At 36.1% G+C, this 22114-nt stretch overlaps 2 protein-coding genes across 2 annotated transcripts; one reads left to right on the plus strand and one right to left on the minus strand.

Annotated features, from left to right (window-relative positions):
• Positions 1-502: 502 nt before the first annotated feature.
• Positions 503-15492, minus strand: LOC121979355 (guanylate-binding protein 3-like). The gene is made up of 14 exons (XM_042531337.1): positions 15097-15492; positions 11750-11911; positions 11191-11256; positions 9154-9297; positions 8913-9026; positions 8716-8817; positions 8457-8642; positions 7595-7684; positions 7378-7512; positions 5972-6094; positions 2906-2991; positions 2024-2636; positions 1847-1924; positions 503-1766 (listed from the first exon to the last, which is right to left on the minus strand). The coding sequence occupies exons 1-14, from the start codon at positions 15388-15390 to the stop codon at positions 720-722; spliced, it is 3240 nt and encodes a 1079-aa protein (XP_042387271.1). The 5' UTR covers positions 15391-15492; the 3' UTR covers positions 503-719.
• A 1640-nt stretch (positions 15493-17132) lies between these two features.
• Positions 17133-17909, plus strand: LOC121982876 (fasciclin-like arabinogalactan protein 9). Its single transcript, XM_042535902.1, has one exon. The coding sequence runs from the start codon at positions 17133-17135 to the stop codon at positions 17907-17909; it is 777 nt and encodes a 258-aa protein (XP_042391836.1).
• The last annotated feature ends 4205 nt before the right edge of the window (positions 17910-22114 follow it).

Below are 22114 nucleotides of genomic sequence, written 5' to 3' on the forward strand. Positions count from 1 at the left end.
TCTCGATTTATTTTAGTAGTTGATAAAAAATTTATATATAACTGGACTGATCACCCCAAGCTTCATTGATTTAAAGAGTAAAATATCTAATGTCAACTAAAAATAATAAATAAAAATAAGAGATTCTGAATTTAAAACCCTAAAAAATCTCATGTTTTAATTGTAGTAAAAGATAATTACACTCTAGATGATTCTCATAATCCATCCTCAGATGATGTGAGAGAAAATAAATCAGATTCAACTTATAACCAGCCAACAAATAACTAAAGGATGGGAAGATAAATCAGATTCGACTTATAACCAACCAACAAATAATTAAAGGATGGGAAGAATTTTTTTCTAAGAACATGTGTCCAGAAATTAATCATCTTTCATTATAATAAATATGTCACCCTCATGTAAAGTGAGTGATGAAAAAAACAAATCTCATGCTTAAAGGAATGACGCATGGAAGAGGCACACTTGAATTGATGCACATTTGAAAGAGAAGCAAGTATGAGTATGACATGAATCAATCTAACGCACAAGTAGTCAGGAGTATAAATTTACATATGCATACAAAGTAAAGCGAAAAGCAGAGGCAAACATCTCCCTCAAAATATTCACTGTATACATCGTCAGCATTTCTAAAAAACTAATTGTTCAAAACTCGCGTCTAAAGATCACAAGTACGAGGTTAACACACAAGGCTTAATGTTGGTAGGTTAATGAACAGGCAGCTACTTATTGAGGACGTGCTTCTCATAAAGTGCAATAATATCCTTCTTGTTGGGATTTCTCAGCTCCAACAGTTGTGCACCAAATCCCTTCGTTGTGAGCTCTTGCTTGAGCCTTATGACGGTTAACCTTTTATAATCCTCTTCAATCTCGGACTCTTGATTTCCCTGACTCTGATTATGATCCTCCTGCCCTCTAAAGATTGAACCACCATCTTCTGTGTGAGCATAGTAGAGTGGGCTTGTGCTACTTTTGGTTCGCTTTCTACTCTTTGCAACATCATCGATGTCCATATCGTGCACTGACTCTGTGCCAATGTTATCGTCCACTCTTAGTCGCTTCCCTCGTACACTCTTCAACTTGCTGTCTAGTGCAGTTTCATTTAGCCGAACAGATGTCAACTCTTGCTGCATGGCATCTAGTTTCCCTTGAGTGGCTTGTAGCTGCAAGGATAAAGTCTCCGCTCTGTTGTTGGCCTCAGCACGAGCGGCTCGTTCAGTTGCCAGAAGACTCTCAAGAACTTGCACAGTGCTGGATCTCTGCTCATTGTTCTCACTCAGCATTTCCTCTATTTCCTTTTCACGCTCTTCAACTCTTTGCTCAAGTGATGCAACCTTTGAGACAGCATCAATTTCCAATTGCCTAACCTCCTCAATTTCATTAACCAGTCTATTTCTCTCTCTTTCCAAGTTTTCAACCTGCCTCTCTGCCTTCTCAATTATTGTCAATCTCTCCATTGCTAATCTCTGAGCTTCGCCCTTTTCTTTTTGGGCTGCTACGATTTCTGCTCGAGCAGTATCGGCCAATTCAGTTGCCCTCTTTGCCTCCCTTTCAGCATCCTTGTACCTCTTATCTGCTTCATCAAATTTCTTGCATTCGGAAAGATATTTCTCCTGAAGATGATCTTTTTCTTGTTCTAGAATTTTCACCTGTCTCTCATGCGACTGGGCCACTGTTTTAACAGATTCTAAGCTTTCAATTAATTGTCTTATTTCATCTTTCAAAATCAAAGATTCTGATTCACGGCTTCTACGTTCTTCATCCAAAACCTGCAATCAGTAACATTTAGATGAAAACAACCATTAACAAATGTCAAGATTTTTTTGACGCCCTTGAAACTGTAACTTACCTCCATCCTCAAATTCAAATCATTAGCCTGCTTCTCAAAATGTTCAACTTTTCCAGTCAATATTTTGACTTCTTCATCCTGTTTCATCACCAAAAATTAAAATGAAAAAAGAACATTTACACAATATTAATTCATATGGTGAGAGGGGCATGCACAAACAGACAGGTAAAAATTTACCTTGGCTGCTAGTTGTTCAGCAAATTCTGCTCTTAGTGTGTCTTCCCTGGATTGCGCCTTCTTATTAGTGCGTTCTTGTGCTACTGCTGCCCTCTCCAAGGAAGCCTTGGCATCTGCAATGGCTACATCATATTTCCGCTTCCACTCTAATGCCTCTTCCTGAGAAGATGCTGCCTGTTCACGGGCAGCAGCTAATCTTCCTTCAGCAGCACCTATCCTAGCTTCCAAAGCTGAAACCTTAGCTTTAAGCTTTTCCTCCTCAGCTTTTCTATCTGCATTTATCTGGTCATATTTACTTCTCAAACTAGAGTACTCCCTTTTTGAAAGTTCGAGGTCATTCAGTAAATTTGAGTGTCGCTCCTCTAACTTGCTATATTTGCTCTGTAAATCAGCAATACGGCCAGTGTAATCATTTGAAATTTTTTCCTTGTCCCTGACAGCTTCTTCATAGCGTTTTAAATATTCAGATCTATGTTTTTCATTTGCCTCCAGTTGCTTGTTAAGCAAATTTAACTTGTCTTCACTCAAGCTACATTTAGACTTGAGTGAATTTCTTTCCACTTCGACTTGATTTAATTGTCTTCTGAAAATGTCGAGAATTGGACCATCCAAACTGTAGAAGCAAATGAAAATAATAAATATGGTTGTGTTTTGTGCTGATCAAGCTTTGGAACTTTGAATTGTATCTCAGTCTATATTAGAGACTACCATAGTATAAGTATAGATTTGAAGAATCATCATACAAGTCAACAAAGAATAAAATTTATCTGACAATCTGTAGCAATTGGTTTTAAAATAATATGGAGCTATCCCACCATTTTGGAGCCTTATGACCTTGCATCCTACTACTTTTACACTTAATTGTCCAAGAGAAATACAAACCTTTGTTGAAGGAAGGAAACCAATTTTTTCCATTTGTCGGGACCCTGAGCAGATGACTCAAAGCTGCCAATCAAACTGTTCAAGAGCTGCAGTTCAAATATCCAAGAAAAAAACATTATGCCCATGTTTCATAACGGAAGTAATTAAAAAGAGAATTAGCTCAAGTGTGAAAAGCATGACACTAATGCCCATAATCACATTTGAACTGAACCCAAACAATACATTAAATACATGTGGAAATTGAGGAAAAAATTCTTTTGTGAATTATAATATTGTGAAAGTGGGGATGAAGATGCTGATTAGGGAGAGGACACATATGAGAGAAAAGTGTGATGATGTATTTTGATTGTCATTTTTTTCCTATTCTGTTTTGCTAAATTTCATCAGTTGATAACTTGATATGATTGTATGCATGGTCTGACTCTTATGTTAGCTTGATAAGATTGCATACTTAGTATGATTCTTATGTTTCATGTGTTATGTGCAGTCAATTTAAGTGTACTGTGATAGGTGCAGGTGTTGTGAATCTAGACCATTTGGGCTTGGCAAGCTTCAGGTTGATTGGAAGATGGTACCTAGGGCTTAGAACACCTAATGTTATAAGATTTAAAACAAAACCCTCAGCCATCCAAAATTTGAATTACTCACAATGCATAAAAATGTGTTGGCGAGTGTTGGAAAGTCAGTAGGAGCTCCTAGATAGTGGATTAATAAGATTGTGATTTGTGGTAGTATTGAGAATTTCTTTTACCTATTTTATTTTTCCATAATTATGGGAATCACCATTACCTTAGAGATTCTTTCTATTTCTTATTTCAGAATAATAACTTGTATTTCATTCCTTCTAGACTGGTAGAATGATTAAATCAATTTTGCCCAAGATCCAATTCTTTTTTCATGGGATCAGAGCCCAGAACAACCTAGCCATCATATGAAAAAGCAATGGCTAATTTTTCTTGAACCTACAACACACTGTGATAAGATGAAACATGTAAAGATTGACGGAAGATTGTAAAGCAGGTTGAAAGAGGAATAAGGTTTGTCTTTCTACAGCAAGGCAAGAGGTGGATGTAGAGGTTGTTGGTGCAGGTACAGAGGTGTCAATGGGCAGTACCAGTACTGTGAATACCTAGCTTGCCTTAGCCCAAAGATTGTAGTGCCAGGCCATGCATGACCCATTTTCTGGTCTGCTTTGAGCGAGGGTCAAGCTCAAAATATTAAAAACAGTAAAATATTTTAAAAATCATTTGTTAAAATTGGTATTTTTATTAAATATTATTAAAAATATTTAATATTTATGATTATAATATTAATATTAATTAAAAGAAAACAACGGGCTAAACTTCGCCTGTAGGCAGTGACAGGCTAAGCACAACTCACAACTCAGGCCCACAATCCTCCTTGAGCACAAACCCATATATAGTGTCATACTCAACATAGTTTTACACTGCCTGAATGTGCCAAACCAAGTTAGTACAACGCAAATCATGCCAGATTGAGCTAAGTACTGCTCAAACATCTCAGGTCAGGCCAAGCACACCTAGAACATGTCCAATCGAGCCATAGGAAGCCCGACCCATTTACACTTCTAGGCATGTGTTTACCAAAGCAATGCCAACAACGAGGCTTGCATCACTCATCAGCAAGCTGGGTTCAGTAGATATTTAGTCACCGTCTTGAAGAGAGTATTGGACAGACGGCAGGAGAACCTGATCCCAAATTGACGGGATTGATTAATGGTATTGAGATTTGTTGTTTTTTAGATGTTATTTTACCTTTTGAATTCCCACATATAGGATTTACCTGGAATTTAGGGATTTATTCTAGAACAGTCAGCTTGTATTTATTCCTCGAGTGATAGAATAATTAAATCAAAATTACCCAAGATCCAAGTCTTATTTCAGTATGTCAGATAAGCATAACTTATGCAGCAATGGACCTCTGCTAGCAGTATAATATGATAGGGAATTAAGATAAATAAAAAAGCAGAAAATCAAAATTTCTTAGAACTACAATTGGTCGCCAATTGTCCCAGTCCCCAGATAGAAGTGAATGTCTTGTGTAGAGAACTCTTAAAGTTGGTTGCTAACTATAGCCCAAAGTGCTTAGATGGACACATGAAGTAAATGTAGATCAATAAAAGAGCATATATTTTTAATATGGAGGCATAAACAAACATATAAAATGACTTTTTACGGAGAGAAATATTCACTTAAATTGGTTTTCTAGAGACACTGTAAAGAATGGATGAAAACCAACAAATTTGAGAACGACCACAGCTTATACAAACATCATTATGTTTCTCTCAAAAGACATCATGACACAATACATCCAACGGCAGAAGATTCATTGCCAAAAGAGAAGTATCCAAGATTTACTGGTAGATTATAACCAAGCACAGAAAATTCAAGAAAACAGAAAGAGTTTTAAGTCCTAATTCCCAACAGAATATGACTAACAAGATGGCCACCTATGACAAAACAAGTGCAGGGATTTATGCCATTTTCTATTCAGAAATTAACGTTTTGCCATCATGTGCATTGACAGAGGGCGGTAAATGAACCGAACATTCGTGAACAAGTTTGATATTCGGTTTGGTAAGATCTTATTTATGTTCGTTCAATACACACAAAAATCAATTAAATAAATAAGTTTGAACAACTCGTTAAATTAAACAAATAAGCTTGAACATATATGTGTTCAGCTCGTTAACGTTCATGAACAACGTTCGTGAACAACATTCATGAAACTCTTATCAACATGCTAAATAAATAAATAAAATTTTTAAAATAAACAAACAAGTTTAAATTATCAAACTCAATAACCAATCAAACAAGCAAAAGTTTCAATCAATCAAACAAGTTTGAATTGAGAGTTCGATAATATCTAAACGAACCAAGTTCAAGCTCATAAAAATAAATCAAACTAAGCTTAAACAATTATTTTAATGGCTTGGTTCATCAAACAAGCTTGAACATCCTAAAACTTTGCTCGGCTAGGCTTGTTTACAATCCTACATAGTAGCATCAATTATCTGTATGTTTCCAGAGGAGAGGTATAGCTTACCTGAATCACGCTATCAAGTTTTGCATCAGGAGCATGGCACGCTGCTCGTAACTTTGCTTCCATGCTTTGGATTATTTTAGAGCATTGTATATCAGCCTCTAAAAGAGCGGTTCTTTTGTAGTCCTTCACAAACAATATAGTTAACCACGATTACATTTTAGCCTTGTTTATATAAACCAAATAGAATGCATGTCACATGCATCAAGAATGCATCAATAAACTGATTTTGTAACAATATGATAGTAAAACATAAAAACCAACCACCTATGGATTCCACTGATTTTTTGGTCAAATAGTGAAAAAACTAAATTGCAGGACAAATTCAAAAAATTTCTAGTTGTGTAACAAGCTAGTCTCCTAACTTTGGCCAGATCATAACGGTTAGACAGTGAAGCAGACAAAACTCCCAATATGGAGCTCCAAAGGATAACAAGCCCGTCTTAGCATTGTAAACAAAGAGGTTATTCTAGCAAGACTGAAAGTCGCATCCTAAGAAGCATGTAAATGAAAATCATTTAAGAAGAAAAACTAAATATGTAAAAGCATAGTGATTCCGATTCATCGTTATCTAATATTTTTTCTATTTAATTAGACTTTCCATAAAAACAACATTTAAAAGGAGGTTTCACTCCTCAAAATAACATCTAAAGGATTTTTTAATCATCAAACTGCACTTCTTTTGCACTATCTAGCAAACAAGATTTTTAATTATTTGCTATGGAGAAAGCAGGACAACCAAATTTAACCTATGATCCATGTCATGTGATTTAATACAGGTGTTTGTATATTTTAACATTTCAAAAACAACAATTCCTTGTCAGTTTATGGTTTATATGAAATGTTGCAATTCAAAAGGCAATGATTCTCATCCTGACTAGAATCATGGTTGAAAGCTCCAAACTAAATACTTAGAAAAATTAAAGGCTAATCTTTGTTAAAAAATTATTCAGTTAAATGCAAATTTGTCTTATCGTAATTACCTTTGATCAGCACAGAGTTATCAAAGCAGTAATAAAAGCCACTAAGAATTAAAGGAGACCAAAAAAAATATGCACGACAAATTGGGACAGGAGGAAACTTTTTCCTTCATATATATTTTCAAAAGACCAGAATGAATTTGTTACATCCACATGATAACTAGGAAAGTGTTGCCAAAAGTTAATTAAGTGCGACAAGAGTAGAAATTCATGTAAATCAGCTGATCAACAAAATTCAGCTTATTATTGCATTTCACCTACTTGAACCTTTAAAATCAATCCCAAATAAATTGGAGCAAGAGCAGGACTAGCAAAAATCTCTTAATGACAAATATAGATATAAGATTGAATATATATTGTTAAATAGCAAAGTTTGCTGCCTACTTCCTGATGAAAAATTTTCTGCATGTAGATGGCACAGATGCTTACCTTAAAAGCTTCCCTGAAGAAAGTGTGGAGTCGTTTCTCATAGTTTTGACGAGCTAATCCATTGCCAACAGCACAGGAGCTGAATACATCAAGAGCTTTGTCAACAGCAACTTGATGTGCTTCTCTTAGTATGGCCTACAAGTACTTAAAAGTTAGTGCAATTAGAACAAATAGTAGTGTTAACAACATATACGATATGAAAAGTGTAGATTTAAACCTCATCTGGTGGTTTGGAGCGATCAAAAGTGGCCATGTAAGTCTCAGCAGCGTGATCATATGCTTTATGGCATTCTGCTTCTTCAACACTCTGCGTATGAAATATAGGAGAAAATTTGAATCTTTATTCAAAGAAGCAAATAATGAGTCATAAAAGTCTGTTTCATATCAGTCCAAGTCAAACCACTCTCTCGCCAATCTACCAAGAGATACTACTACTTCCAGGTCATAAAAAGGGAACCTTAATAAAACTAATTATAAGCAAATGATGTTTTATCTTCTTATCTTTCCTAGATCCTCCAGAGTTGGTTCACATACACTAAATAGCTTCATGTCAACTAAGCTCATTTATATAGCAATCAATCCAATATGTTAGCTCCAAAATGAATCAGAAAGCCATCTAGAATCCAGATTAATGAATTGAATTTTTATCACCCAACTTCAGCTCAGTTTATACGGATCTAAATGCCCTACTACAAGTAATTAAATTATCTATATGCTAAATTTATAGCAAGAGACAAAATAGTAACTAGAAGTCAGGTTCTTTATTCTCCAATGAGAATTGAAGTGTCCCAGACCTAGCATGAAAACAAAACAAGAAGTAATCGAATTACTTAAATTGGGTAAAGACAGACATTTGCAATGAAGTTATTAGTATCTTTAGAAAAGGTACGACATTGGTCAAGAAATAAAATAATGATGACTATTATTTGTTGCTTAACAACAGAATGCACAACCAAGAAAATCAGCTTCACATAATAAGTAGATGAATGAACAACAATGAAAGCAAATGACACTGAGGAGTTCAAAAGGAAATTCACTAGAAATGTTAACAAGACCTATCTAATGTTCTAAAGAATAACCTGCCATGAAGAAGATATTGTTGGAACAGCACCACTGTTGATGGCTTCCAAGAATGACTGAGTTAGACCAGCAAGAATGGGGCCTGTCATTACAGTTGACCCAACTTGTTTAGATCTTGTTCGGTCAAAAATGAATTTGATCAATGCATCCAAGCCAGATCTAAATTCTGGTCTTAATCTATCTAACTGCAAGAGAGAAAGACAAAGTTAGAATTCAAAATAGATTGTAAGAATTAGATAAGTAAAAAAGACTACTCACAGGGATCTGATCAAGACGTCGCAAATCGTTTTCATTGTTCAGTGGCCGCACAAGTGTAAAACATTCCCTATCTGGGAATAGTGAACGAATTGATTCTCGAATCTGTTTAAAATGTTGAGTTGCACATATTAATATATATGAAACCATTTGACATAAGTTAATTTGCTAAATAGCATGTTACGATTGGTACCACAAACCTCATTTCTAGACAATAAATCTCTACCACCATCTTGCATAGGCCTCAGAGCTATTTCTAGGTAGTCACGTGGGGTGATCTTTCGGTTATCCTCTACTAAATCTAAATAAAAGTCCTGCAAAAAATTGTTTGTGATCAATTAGAGAATAATATAACCACAAAAGATGGTTGGGGATTTAGGAGAACATAATAGAAGCGACAAAAATAGAGAATGATTGATTAAGAAGAGAAGATATTATCACCCTCAACAACCACACAAATACTGGAGAAAATTGTCCAAGCTCAGACACAGTGGACCTTCCACCAGAGGCTTTGACTCTAATGTGTTTGGTCATTTCAGTGACAAGCGATAGGCGATCAAGTGCAGCTTCATCAATACCACCCATCTGAAGAAACCATACCAGAAACAAGGTTATAAAGGTTCAATGTTTACTAAAAGCAGAGAGCATTGCGGTAGCAAGTTACCATATTGCTGGAAATGTAAGGTGTTGCCCCAATGAAGCAAGATCTTCATTGTTACAAATCATAAAATATAAAATAAACCTCCTTCACTTCATGTAGAAGTAAAGTTCTTGAACTAAAAGTATAGTCAGAAAAGAAGTGGTAAATTAGTAACTACACTAGCTATGACTGCATGATGACCATGTCCAGATGACAATAAACAAAATTGGATATGTTAATGTTCTAGCCCTTGTTAGTAAATTTTTGCAGTCAGCTATTTTTCATAATTAAAGTACTGATTAGTAAGAAGATTGAAATTATTGAAAATAGAAATATAAACTAGTTGCATCATGCCAAGCTGAGAATCAATGAACAACTGTTTGGATAGAAATATGGAGGTCATGGCTATCCAAACAGTCATTCATGGACTATAGCCATGAATTCTAAGCCTCTCCATATGTGTTCAAATCATTTATTAATTATTCGGGAGCAACGAGTACATCAAAATTTCATATATAAGCTAGTAACCTCAAGCAACATCTATCTATAGGGACCCGAGCCTCATATTCCAATTCACTTGAACAACCAACATCTCTTTCCCTATAGAGTAATGATTTCTAAGTTAAGAAAATCTTCCTACTCAGTATTCATTAGGTTTTGATCACATAATTCAATAGCTCAGGAATGAATGGAGCAAACTCGTACTAAATAGAGTATGGGAGCCCCCTATGTGAGGCCCGGACCATGAAGTTGGTAAAAGTTTTAGTTACAGGGAATTCCCTTCGGTCAGCCCAAGCTCCAACAAGAAGGTCTGACTTTGATCCATCAACATAGAATAAGCAAGTAAACCCAAGGCAAGGAGGTTGCAAGTTCAATTCCTGCCCCTACCCGAAAAGGTGCCACTTGCGTATGCAAGCAAAGAGTGAATAGAACATGTGTGAGGTTCTCGCTTGTTGCCCGTTCCTTTCCCATTTTTTACTATTTATTTTATTCTTTTTCACATTTAAGTTTTGAAACTATTTGAAGAACTCATTTCCAAATTTTTGGAATACAATCTCCAACGTGCATTAGAGAAGTGACTTTCGGAGTGCACAATGCTTTGGTTAGACTATGTCTCCTAAGGAAATGTGGTCAGAGAAACTATGTGCAGAACTCACCTTTCCCTTTGTTTTACATGTGTTTCCTTAAAAAGCTACAAAGGGAGAGAAACTACAAGGGAAATACTTCCCCAGTTTTTTTTATCAAAACTGCTTTCACTCAAAGTGAGCCAAAAGAACCAATTTAGACACCTGAATGACTGAAAAAAAAAAATCAAAATTTTTAACTCATCTTACTTTTTATTTTGTTTTTATATTTTTGAACAACCAATTTCATCGGCCATAGAATTCCCTATTTCTTCCCATCCCACCCAGGAAACAAAAAAAAGGGAAAGAAGTGAAAATCACGATTATTACCTTATCTTGTTCCTATTAACTTATTTCCTACCTTCACTTCTCTCTCCCGCACTTTTCTTTCTTGCTATGAAACAGAGCTTAGGCATAAGTTCATTAAACACTATATTTCACTCCTAAAGTATTTTGCCAATCTAAAGCACTTTAGGAAAGCATTCCCAAACTCAACTCAAAAGGTTTATTCTCCCATCATATATTTAGTCAATATGTATCATGTAGAAGTCCTATATATATGGGTATATCATTTTTCTTTTAGAATATACTTTTTTATCACATTTGATCCTATAATACACAAATAAAAAAAAAACTTAAAAATAAAGTTTTCAAATGCATGCTCTAGAAATTGCCAAAGGATCAATAATGCACAGCCTAGAACATGATTCATACCTGGTTGTAGATAAACATGCTTGACAACAAAACAGCTAAAGAAAATATCTTCGTACTATATGTTCCCTGCGAAAGACAAAGATAGTCAGTTATCAAAAGATAATATTAGCACATATAACAAAGAACAAGTACATAGTTGAAAGAAAAATATGGCATGCCGCTAAAATACATTCCAAGTTGTTGTCTTAAATTAACTATCCCTACATGAAGTAAACCATGATTATACCATTAAAAAGTTGTATCAGCAAAGTACCATTTACCGCATAGGGAAGTGGATATGATCCACTAAACCATTTTAAACTTGATCAAATCAAAATTTTGTCCGAGTGCATAAGATCTAAGTCATATTGTAGGTCAATAATAGGGCAAATGATTTTCAAGTGCAGAAAGAGAAAGGAAAAAAAAAAAGAACAATCCTGATTTTCCTCATGGGCATGTTGTGTGTGCCATCAGTTATCACCTGACTATAATGTGTTAGTCACTAGAATAAACAAAATCTAGAAAATCTGAGTAACAACAAGCATTATGAAGAAATCAATTGTAGGAGAGGAAATCTAACCGATTGATCATATGCATCAATTCCTTCAGTATCCAGTAGCAGAAGGTTGTATTCGCTTCCATCAAGAGCAGTTCGCTTTAATGGTGCACTCCACATCCACAGCCCCTTAGTGCAAGGTCGATGGGTGGAAGCTACTTGAAACCCGCTGCTCCTTCCCAAAAGCTACCAACAAAGAAATATATTAAGTGTTTGCAGAAACTTCAAGTTTAGACACAAATTTAATGTAAAAGAATAACCCAGAAATAAAGCATATAGAACCAAAAAAAAGTAATTTTTTAACTCAAAATCATAAAAGAAAAACCAAAGAATGGAGCGTCCATATCAATTAATTAGTTTACTGTGCATTGCCTAACCATTGATTACAGAAATAAATGCAATTAAATAGATGAAACAAAATATGGGCATTCCATATATGATGGTGTATCCATAATATGGGTAGTAACAACTACAATATTTTATATATATAACATAAAGAATTTGAGAATTGATGATGCTCATTTAACAACACAATGTTGATGCAAATCTCATTTGTCAAATTGAGAAAATGATGTAACATTATAATCCATCTGTCTTTGTTGCAACAGTTAAACACACTACTCCGATTCAGTAAATAACTTATGAACTGGCCAAAAGTTGGGGCTTTTTTCTTGCTGTTATTATTGTTGACTTTGAAGAATGTTGCATTCATAGTAAAGGTTCAGTTCCAAGTGAGGTAACATTTTCTCTTCACATTCTTCCATTTGAAATTATTACTTAGCACATGCTCAAGTACGTACTAGAAGTACAGAATGTTGCCTTTTATATCATATTTACTTTTTGACTAAATATTTATCATTGCAACACAAGCACGGGCTAGGCCCAGGATGGTCTAATTCAGTCCATGTTGGCCAGACCCAGACTGAGTTGAACTGTGCTTGGCTGGGCATGGCCTAGGTCAATCCAAGCCCCAACTAGCATGGACATGAGCCTGCCCAGCTTACCCAATCAAACGGACCAAAGATACAACAACAACCAAGCCTTGTTCCACTAGGTAGGGTTGGCTATATGGATCCTTTTGCCATTGAGCTCTATCTCCTACTATATTATCATCTATACTTAAATAAATTTTATCTTGTTTTATTATTGCTAATCAAGTCTTTTTTAGTCAACCTCTTCCTCATTTGATATGTGTGTTTGTCATAGTTTCACAACACCTAACTGGAGCATTTATTGGTCATCTAAGTACATGTTCATATCATCTTAAACGAGTCTCTCGAAGTTTTCCCTCAATAGATGGAACTCCAACTTTCTCTGTAATGCACTCATTTCTTTTTCTATTCATCCTCGTATGACCACACATCCACCTTAACATCCTTATCTCTGCAACTATCATCTTCTGTTCATGTGCTCGAGTCATAACCCAACATTCAGCTCCATATAACATAGCAGGTCTAACTGCGATTTTGTAGAACTTTCCTTTAAGTTTTAGAGATATTTTACGGTCACATAAAACACCTGACGCTCTCCTCCATTTCAACCATCCTACTTGTATTCTATCTAAGACATCTCTCTCAATCCCTCCATCGTTTTGCAAATATAATCCTAAATATTTAAAGCTCTCGGTTCCGGACAACTCATCATCTCCTATCTTAACAATTATCTAATTACGTCTAATATTGCTAAACTTAAATTCCATTTATTCTACCAAAGATATATTAATAAAAAAATATAAAATTAAATTTATAATAAAAATCCAATAATTCATGACCTTAGAATTCTAGCTTTTCCTAATCGGTACATGACTAATGGCTCAAGTGTCACCAAAAGGAGGCCTTCTTCACCTTCCACTTAAATTGTGCAGTTAAGGCCCAAAGCAACTCCCAATAAAACTTCACAGGAATATTCCCAAAAATTTTAAAATAATTTAGAAAACTTTTAAATTATTTTTAAAATTTGTAGCAAGAGCTTTTTCCCCTAAAAAAATTATATATATATATATAATGGGTCATTTTAGCCCATGGACCATGCACAGCCTGGTCTCTCTTCGTGCTTGACACGAGCCCAATTTTGTGTAGGCCCGCCAACTAAGAAATCTGCACCCAGCACCCGCAACATGACTAGGCCTGCCTAGTCATGCCTAGCCTTATTGACACATCTACATGTAACCATATGACTCCAAACCCACCTATTCTTTTGAATAGCATTTAGGACATATTTGCTTCATCTACGTCCTTCAAGTCATAATTCATATAAGAAAACACTATGCCAATATCACTCAGTTGTATCCTGAAAAAAACAGTCCAAATGCATGAGACTCAAATACCCCACCAATGCAATGTTGGGAAGGTAAATAGCATGACCTCATCCTTGCTTAACAAAGAGGTTGTTTATGGCTCCAGCTTTAGTCACACAGCTTAAACTGGAACAAGATTAACATTGCACCAATGCTTGTTGTCCTGCCCATGCATCTTCGACTATCAGATAAGCACCATGTCCTTTATTTTAATTCTTCTAATCAATCCACAATATTCATAAAGACCAGCCATAGTCATCAAAACAATTACGTTTCGAGTTCATCAATTACTTGACTCACATCCCTGGACAATCAAATTTGAAATAAATTGATATGAGAACAACTTATAGAAAATACACAATTGGTCTCGTGAAAAAGTTTTCTAGTTAATCGATCACTTTTTTTAATTCTATATGAACCACTTTCTGTAGCGAATATTTCCAAAGGCCAATTTCTAATCGGTCAATTTACCAACAACTAAAACTCAATAATCATCCAAAGATCCTTCAATATCCTACATAAGCACCTTTTGGCTACTGGAACACAAATCCCACTAAATGACATGGAAATTGGTCAGGATCACCAAAAAAAATCTCTCCGCCCTAGTGATAACTTTATTTGCATTGAAGAACTTTGATGCTCTTTTGAAACTCTTTCTTAAAAATCCAAAATTTAATACAAAAATACACATTGGGTAGGTCAAGGTCACTAAACATCCAAGCTCTAACCCACCTTAATTGAACACTCTTATCTCTTATTACCTATAGGTCCATCCGTGTCAGATGATAAGGCATTAAAATGTCTTCTGTGCATTGAACTCGGGTAACATTGTGACATCATCAGCCCTTCAATTGGTTATTTCGTTTTTTCCTAAAAGCCCTAGTTTGAATATGGGAAAACTTCTCAGTTGTTCGACGATCATCAACAAACTTAACTCAGACATGTAATTGGAAATCTAAACCCCAAACGACAAAAAAAAAAAATCAAAAAATCCATAGAGTAAACAAAAACTCCTCTCAAAGATTCATCAAGGCCGATAAGGAGCGAGAGGTAACGGGAGGGAGACAGAGAGCACCTGATTGAGGATGAAGCTCTTTCCCTGGCGGGAGCGGCCGCAGACGGAAACAACGCCGATAGGTCCCTTGACCATGTGGAGGGCCGCAATGGCCTCAGGATCCATCTGGAACTTCCCCTGGTCATCGCAGTACACAAGTCGGAGGGGCCGGGCGGGGCCAAGCGGCACAGCGGCGGAACGACTCGATTTAGGGTTGGAGTCTGAACTGGACGCTCCCTTCTCCTTCTCCCCCTTCTCCTTCGACGACGATGTCAGAGGGGGGGAGGCGGCCTTGCCGTTGAAAAACCGCATCATCTTTGCTTCGCTCGCTACCACTCTCCGTTTCTCACTTGACGAGGAAGCCAAGACGGAGGACGAAGAGCGATCGAGCAGAAATTCCGTAGTTTCAAAATATAAGACCGATATGATGTTACATAGCCTTTTTCAAACCGTTGCGTTCTTTTAACGCTCGCTTTCTGATGTAGCGGTGGCTTTGCCAGGCTGCGAGGCGGCATCTTTCGTCTCTCCTGGTTCTAATGTTATATAACGGTGTGCCGGTTCCACATAACGGTGCCCCGTTATCACTCCAATTTAGCAAAAATCAAAAGGGAAGCCTTAAATTTTCTACACCATCAAAAAAGGTGTTTCTTTTGGAAAAAAAAATCAAAAAATACTTTAAAATACCTCATTTCAATATTATAATAATAGTTATTATAACGTATAAAAAATATTCGGTAATTACAACGTATTTAAAATTAATTTATAATTTATTTTAATTAAAGTGAAATAGATAATTTTTTAACATTATAGTAGCTATTTAAATTATAGTTAAATCTTAAATTATAAAGTTTTAATTTTTAAATTCCAAACAATATTTATATCAAAATCAATTTTATCAATTTATAAAAATATTTAAATTTTATTAAAATTATTTTAAATAAATCAAAATCACATAAGAAGTTACTAAGTTATAATACTAGAGTAATATTATATTAAATGTTACATATTTACATAATAAATTTTTTTTACATTGTAGCGGTTAGTCTTAATCACTATAATTATGTTGAAAATAAAAAATAAAATAATATTTATAATAGCTACTTGATAGTTTTCATAAATTATAGTAGTTATTGATAGTTGTTAAGCTGGTATAAATGATATTTTTAATATAAAATTACATTTATTTATTCTTTTTTTTTAAAAAAAAAAAAAAGAGCGTTTCTTTTAATCCGAAATGCCTTTCAATTTTTAGTCAATACCACCGTTCAATATTATCACTGCCACTGATTAACTCTAAAATAATTGATTTAGTCTTATAAAAAAAAATTTACCGATTATTAAAATAAATTTGAAATACTAATTAACAGAATGCCCATATCACTCAATATTATACTCAATATTATCACTGCCTTATTATGGCAAGAGGTAATACGTTCACCTCCAGCACCTTCGTCAACTCGTCCCAAGGTTAACACAAATAAAGTAAATCACGGATAACTATTAGTCTTTAGAATAGTAATTAGTACATAAGGGAGATATTTATCTCGATTTTATTGGAAACTTATAACTGCCTTAGTAATCTAGTGAATTGGTTCCGTTTTTTATCCATGTGCATGGACGATGATTTAATAAAATTTAGGTACAAATGAGACGGGTGTCTTTTATTATTATTTTAAAATATATTAAAAAAAACTTCCGTATTTTTTATTTTCAATACTTTTTATAATGCAGACAATATCTATGAAACGCACAGGTTACCAACTAGTTAACGATATACGTCGTTTGAGGGTAGACCCGTTTGGGTATCCGACGATGACATGGTAACGGACGTGTTCTAAATGGTTCAATTGAACAGTTTATACGTAGCAACGTAGAGCGTCACGAGGATAATAACAGCTCTCGTCTACCGACAAATCCAGCTTCTGGATAATTACGCATCAACAATAAAATTATTGCCGTCTTAATTAACATAATTTCTAAGATTTAATAAAAAAAATCTTGATTAAAAAATATATAAAACGTTTAAATTGGGTTGCAGTTGATCGAGCATTGTCAGAATGAAGAGAACAGCTGCCTCCCACTCCATGGCTTCCTCTTCCTCCCTCTTGCCGCTGTTGCTCCTCGCCGCCACCCTCGTCGTCGCCAAGCCCTCCTCCTCCCCTGCCGCCGCCCCCTCCGCTGGTCCGCTCAACATCATCGACATCCTGGTCAACGCGACCCGCCATCGCACGTTCGCGCGGCTGCTTCGCGAGACGCAGGTGGATCTGCAGGTGGACAAGGAGCTCGGCGACGACGACACCGGCAACACCTTCACCGTGCTGGCCCCTTCGGATGCCGCCTTCCTCGGCCTCCGCTCCGGCGTCCTCAACGCGCTCTCCCAGCAGGACCAGGAAGAGCTGGTGCTCTACCACCTCCTGCCCCATTACTACTCCCTGCCCATGTTCGTCACCGCCAGCAACCCTGTCCGCACCCAGGCCTCCGGCAACCACGGCGCATACACCCTCAACGTCACCACCGACAACGACATGCGGGTCAACGTCTCCACCGGCGTCGTGAGGACGGCCATCGCCGGAAGCCTCTTCGACGACGGCGAGAAGCTCGCGGTGTACACGCTCGAGAAGGTGCTGCTGCCCTATGACCTCTTCGGGCCGAGATCCCCGGCGTCCTCGAAGCCAGACTCCAAGGTCCCGTCCGCGCAGTCGGCCGCCGATGTGGCGCCGGCGGCGGGAGAGAACATAGCGGCCGCGGCAGGGTTGCGCGCGGGTCGGAGGAACTTGATGGCGGCGTTCGGCGCTCTTGCGATTGCAATCCACTGCTTCGCCTCCATCAATTGATTGGTTACTTAAATCTTAATTATTATGGTTCTTTGCTATGTATAATCAGCGCCACTTGCCACTTGTGATGTATTGATTTGTTACTTAAATCTTTAATTATTATTGTTCTTGCCATGTATAATCAACCATTATATATATATATATATATATATATATATATATATATATATTTCACAACAAAAAAACTGTAATTTAGGGACGAATTTTCCCAAAATTTTCGTCGCAAAATTTTTTGCGACAAATTTTGTGACGAAAATATATTCATCGCAAATTAGTCGTTGCCACATTTTGCAACGAAAATAAAATATTCATCCCAAATTTTGCAACGAACTACAATTTTCGTCACAAATTTTGTTGCAAATCTATACTGCATAGTGTCTTCAAATTTGGGACGAAATTAGATTTTCATCCCAAATTAGGGACAAATTCTGGTTTGTTCCAAATTTGGGACGAATTTCAGTTCGTCCCAAAATTCGAGTTCCCGGTTCATTCAATTTCGGGACGAAATTATTCGTCCCAAATTCGGGACGAACCATATTTCGTCCCGAATTATCCCTAAAATTTGATAAATCAAAATAAATCAGATTTTGGAACGAACCCAAATTTCGTCCCAAATTAGGGACGAACTTTAGATTCGTCCCAAATTAGGGACAAAATCGGGTTCGTCCCAAATTTGGAACGAACTCAAATTCGTCCCAAAATTTGTCCCAAAATACAATAACCAGCAACCAAACATTTTTCATTTCTTCATCCTATTTTACATATCAAATACATTCAAATATTTATACACATCCAAACAAACATTCAAACAACTTCACATCCAAACATTCAAATATTTATACCAAACTTCAACACACATCATATTTATACACATCCAAACTACATACAAATATATCAACTCATAATATTTACACATCCAAACTAACATTCAAATATATCAATTCAACAAACATCATATTTACACATGAAAACAAGAACTAGTTTGGTTCAACAACTCATAATCCAAATAACAAATACATCTAAGCATAAAATAAAATACTAATCGTCATGCTCCGGGAGCTTCATGCACCTTCTTCCATGCTTCGTTCTCCTTTTCCTACATCAAATTACAAATGAATAACTAACATTTATAACAATATATATAGATCTAAAACATACATCAATGATATCATATTGAAATAAGACATCTAAAACTTATGCAACTAACAAGTTAAATATTGTCTTGTTTAAAAAAAAAAACTAAGAAAATTAACGATTCTATAATAAAGAAAATTAACTACAACATAAATGAAAATTAGAAATACAATTGGTAGTTGTATTACCAATTAGAAATACAATTGGTAATACAATTTCGACCTGTACCTACATGTGCATATCTAATGCTTCATCCTATCATATGTGCTCACATCTACATATATATACTTTCACATATTTTAGTTTCTAACTGGGTTTGGATACCAAGCTAGTTGATCACTTTAATCCAACTTATGGTATGTTTCATTGATCTAGTTTATGTTTAATCCATGCAAACATAAACATTTACAATTAATGCTTAGGACATAAACAAGTCATACTTTGTTCATGCTAGAATCTTCCTGGAGCTAAGGAGTTATTTCTTATCTATTAACTAAGGCAATCTAGATTCACTATATGCCTAATAAAAGCTAGTACAATTTTCACAACATAGCTCAAATGAAAGAAGGGGAATGATCATCATGAGGAGTTTATTGATTATTTTCCATTTTGAAGATGTTTATTATACAAACTTGCACTTCATTTATTTTGGATCTCCCTCCCTCACGTATATCTCTTTTACTATCAACTCAAAGAGTAAAGCATTGTTTACATGGAAAATAGGAAATTCTAATGAGTAATGGATTCTAATTAATATAATCAATAAAATTAAACTAAAGTTACTATAAATTTTTATAATAAATGTTAATCCTACTGATAATTAGTAAGTAGCTATATAGTGTTTGAATTTATCACATAAATGGTAGAGTTGAGTTTTGATTTTTGATTATAATTTTAAAAAAAAATTAAAAATAGATTGGAGTCTCTCAATGAAAACACAAGACGGCATAAGAAAAACAAGGAAATCTTTACTTTTATCTTTGCTTGTCTCATTCTTTAAATATCCTTGTGATTCCTAATGGCTACAAGGAAATCTTGATCATTCTCTTAAAGATAATAGAGGGGTAAACAAATTAACCAAAGTGGGAAATAAGTTTACTTACATTATGACATTACCTTTCCTTTCATCTCTTCAAGGCAAGCTTCAACTTTGCACAAAACCCAATAAATATTAGAAGATCACTTCAACATAAACAGTGGAGTTTCATAGCTAGAAGAAGTAAGAAAATAAAATAAGATTAACCAAATAAATCTAGAGATATGGTCTTAATACATGGTTATCATAATAGATCAAAGACTTAGATAGCAAAAAAATCCTTATGTAATCAAAAATACATGTATCAAATGTTTATAACATAATAAAATTATTGACACGTATATAACTAAATTGCATAGATTAGTAATAGACAGATCAAAAATATAAAACATGGCATAAAATGCAAAGTAGCAAGGTAAAGTAAAAATTTAAAAGAAACTATAACAATAAGTGTAAAAAAAAATCTAATATAAAACTTACAATAATTTAACTAAGATTCACCACCATCGCCATCATCATGATCACCATCGTCACCGTCACCAGGAGGATTCTCATCCGTTAAACCACGACGATTAGGCAAGTTCTTGTTATACATCCAACTTCTTTCATTCTGCATTTTGTCTATTTTAAATAAACAATATTACTAATGATAATAAACTAATGATGAATATGTACTTAATGTACATACAAATGAAATAATATATAACAAAGAAAACAATAACATCAAATATTATAATAAACACATTAATTTCATCCTTACACTAATGCTATAATGATTAAATTAAAATAACATATATAGATACATATACCTCACAACGAAGAACAAAGATGAGCGTCTATCCAAGCCACGTCAAATACAAATTAACCTGCATAAACAATAATATGAAGCTTACAATCATATATTAGAGTACACAAGTAACTATAATATTTGACATCCACAAATAACATTACTACACTATGGGGCTGCAGGCAGCAGCCCTAGAGGCCAACAGTGGCTGCTAGGGCGCGGCTGCCAACAACCAGCTAGGGCAGCGACTGCTAGCAGCCATGTGAAGGTCCATATCTGATGGCGCGGGGCTGCCAGCGGCCAGTAAGGACCAGATCCGGCAAGGTGCAGCTGCAAGCGGGCTACCAGCGGCTGCCAACGGCCAGGAAGGGCTGGATCCGGCAGCCACCAGCTACCAGCGACTGCCAACGGCCAGGAAGGGCCGGATCCGGCAGCCGGCGGCTACCAGCCGTCAGCAATGGCCTGCTCCGGCGGTTCCCAGTGGCTGCCGGCGCCGAGCAAGGCCCGGATCCGGCGGTTCCCAGTGGCTGCCAGCGCCGAGCAAGGCCCGGATCCGGCGGTTCCCAGTGGCTGCCAGCGCCGAGCAAGGCCCGGATCCGGCGGCTTGCGGCTGCCGTGCATGGGTAGCCTCGACAAGGAGGAACCCTAGCTGGCGATCGTAGTCAGCCGCACGACAAGGCGAGGCCGCAGCTGTCGAGCGAGGGGAAAGAAGTGAGAATACACGCCGGAGATGAGGACCCGAAGCTTACCTGCCGGAGAGCGTGGAATCGTGGCCGGAGAGCAACGTCCACTCTCGCCGCGCGTGAAAAGAAGGAACAAGAGGCTGCTCGCGTGAAAGAGGGAAGAAAAAGTTAGCTCCCGTGACAAGAAGGAAGAGGAATAATCGGGGCTGTAATTAGGGCAAATTTGGGGACGAATTTTATTTCGTCCCCTGGTTCGTCCCTATTCTGGGATGAATTTTGAAGTTCGTCCCAGATCTCTAATTTTATTAAATTACAAAAGTAAACAATAAAAATAAGGATGCATGACCTAGACACCTCAGAATGACACGAAATCAGTTCTTATGCGTTCGTATCGATCTCCTGATCGCACTGATGGCCCCAAACATTTTTTCCACTCTATATTTTGGAGTTGATAATTTTTTTTTTCAAAAATTTAAATAATCATTTTCAAAAATTAAAAAACCTGAAAATATTAGCTAAAAAAATAATATCGTGTCATCATTATGATCATAAGATCGATACGAGC

The sequence above is a fragment of the Zingiber officinale genome, chromosome 5A (assembly GCF_018446385.1).
Source record: "Zingiber officinale cultivar Zhangliang chromosome 5A, Zo_v1.1, whole genome shotgun sequence".
Classification (NCBI taxonomy): Eukaryota; Viridiplantae; Streptophyta; class Magnoliopsida; order Zingiberales; family Zingiberaceae; genus Zingiber; species Zingiber officinale.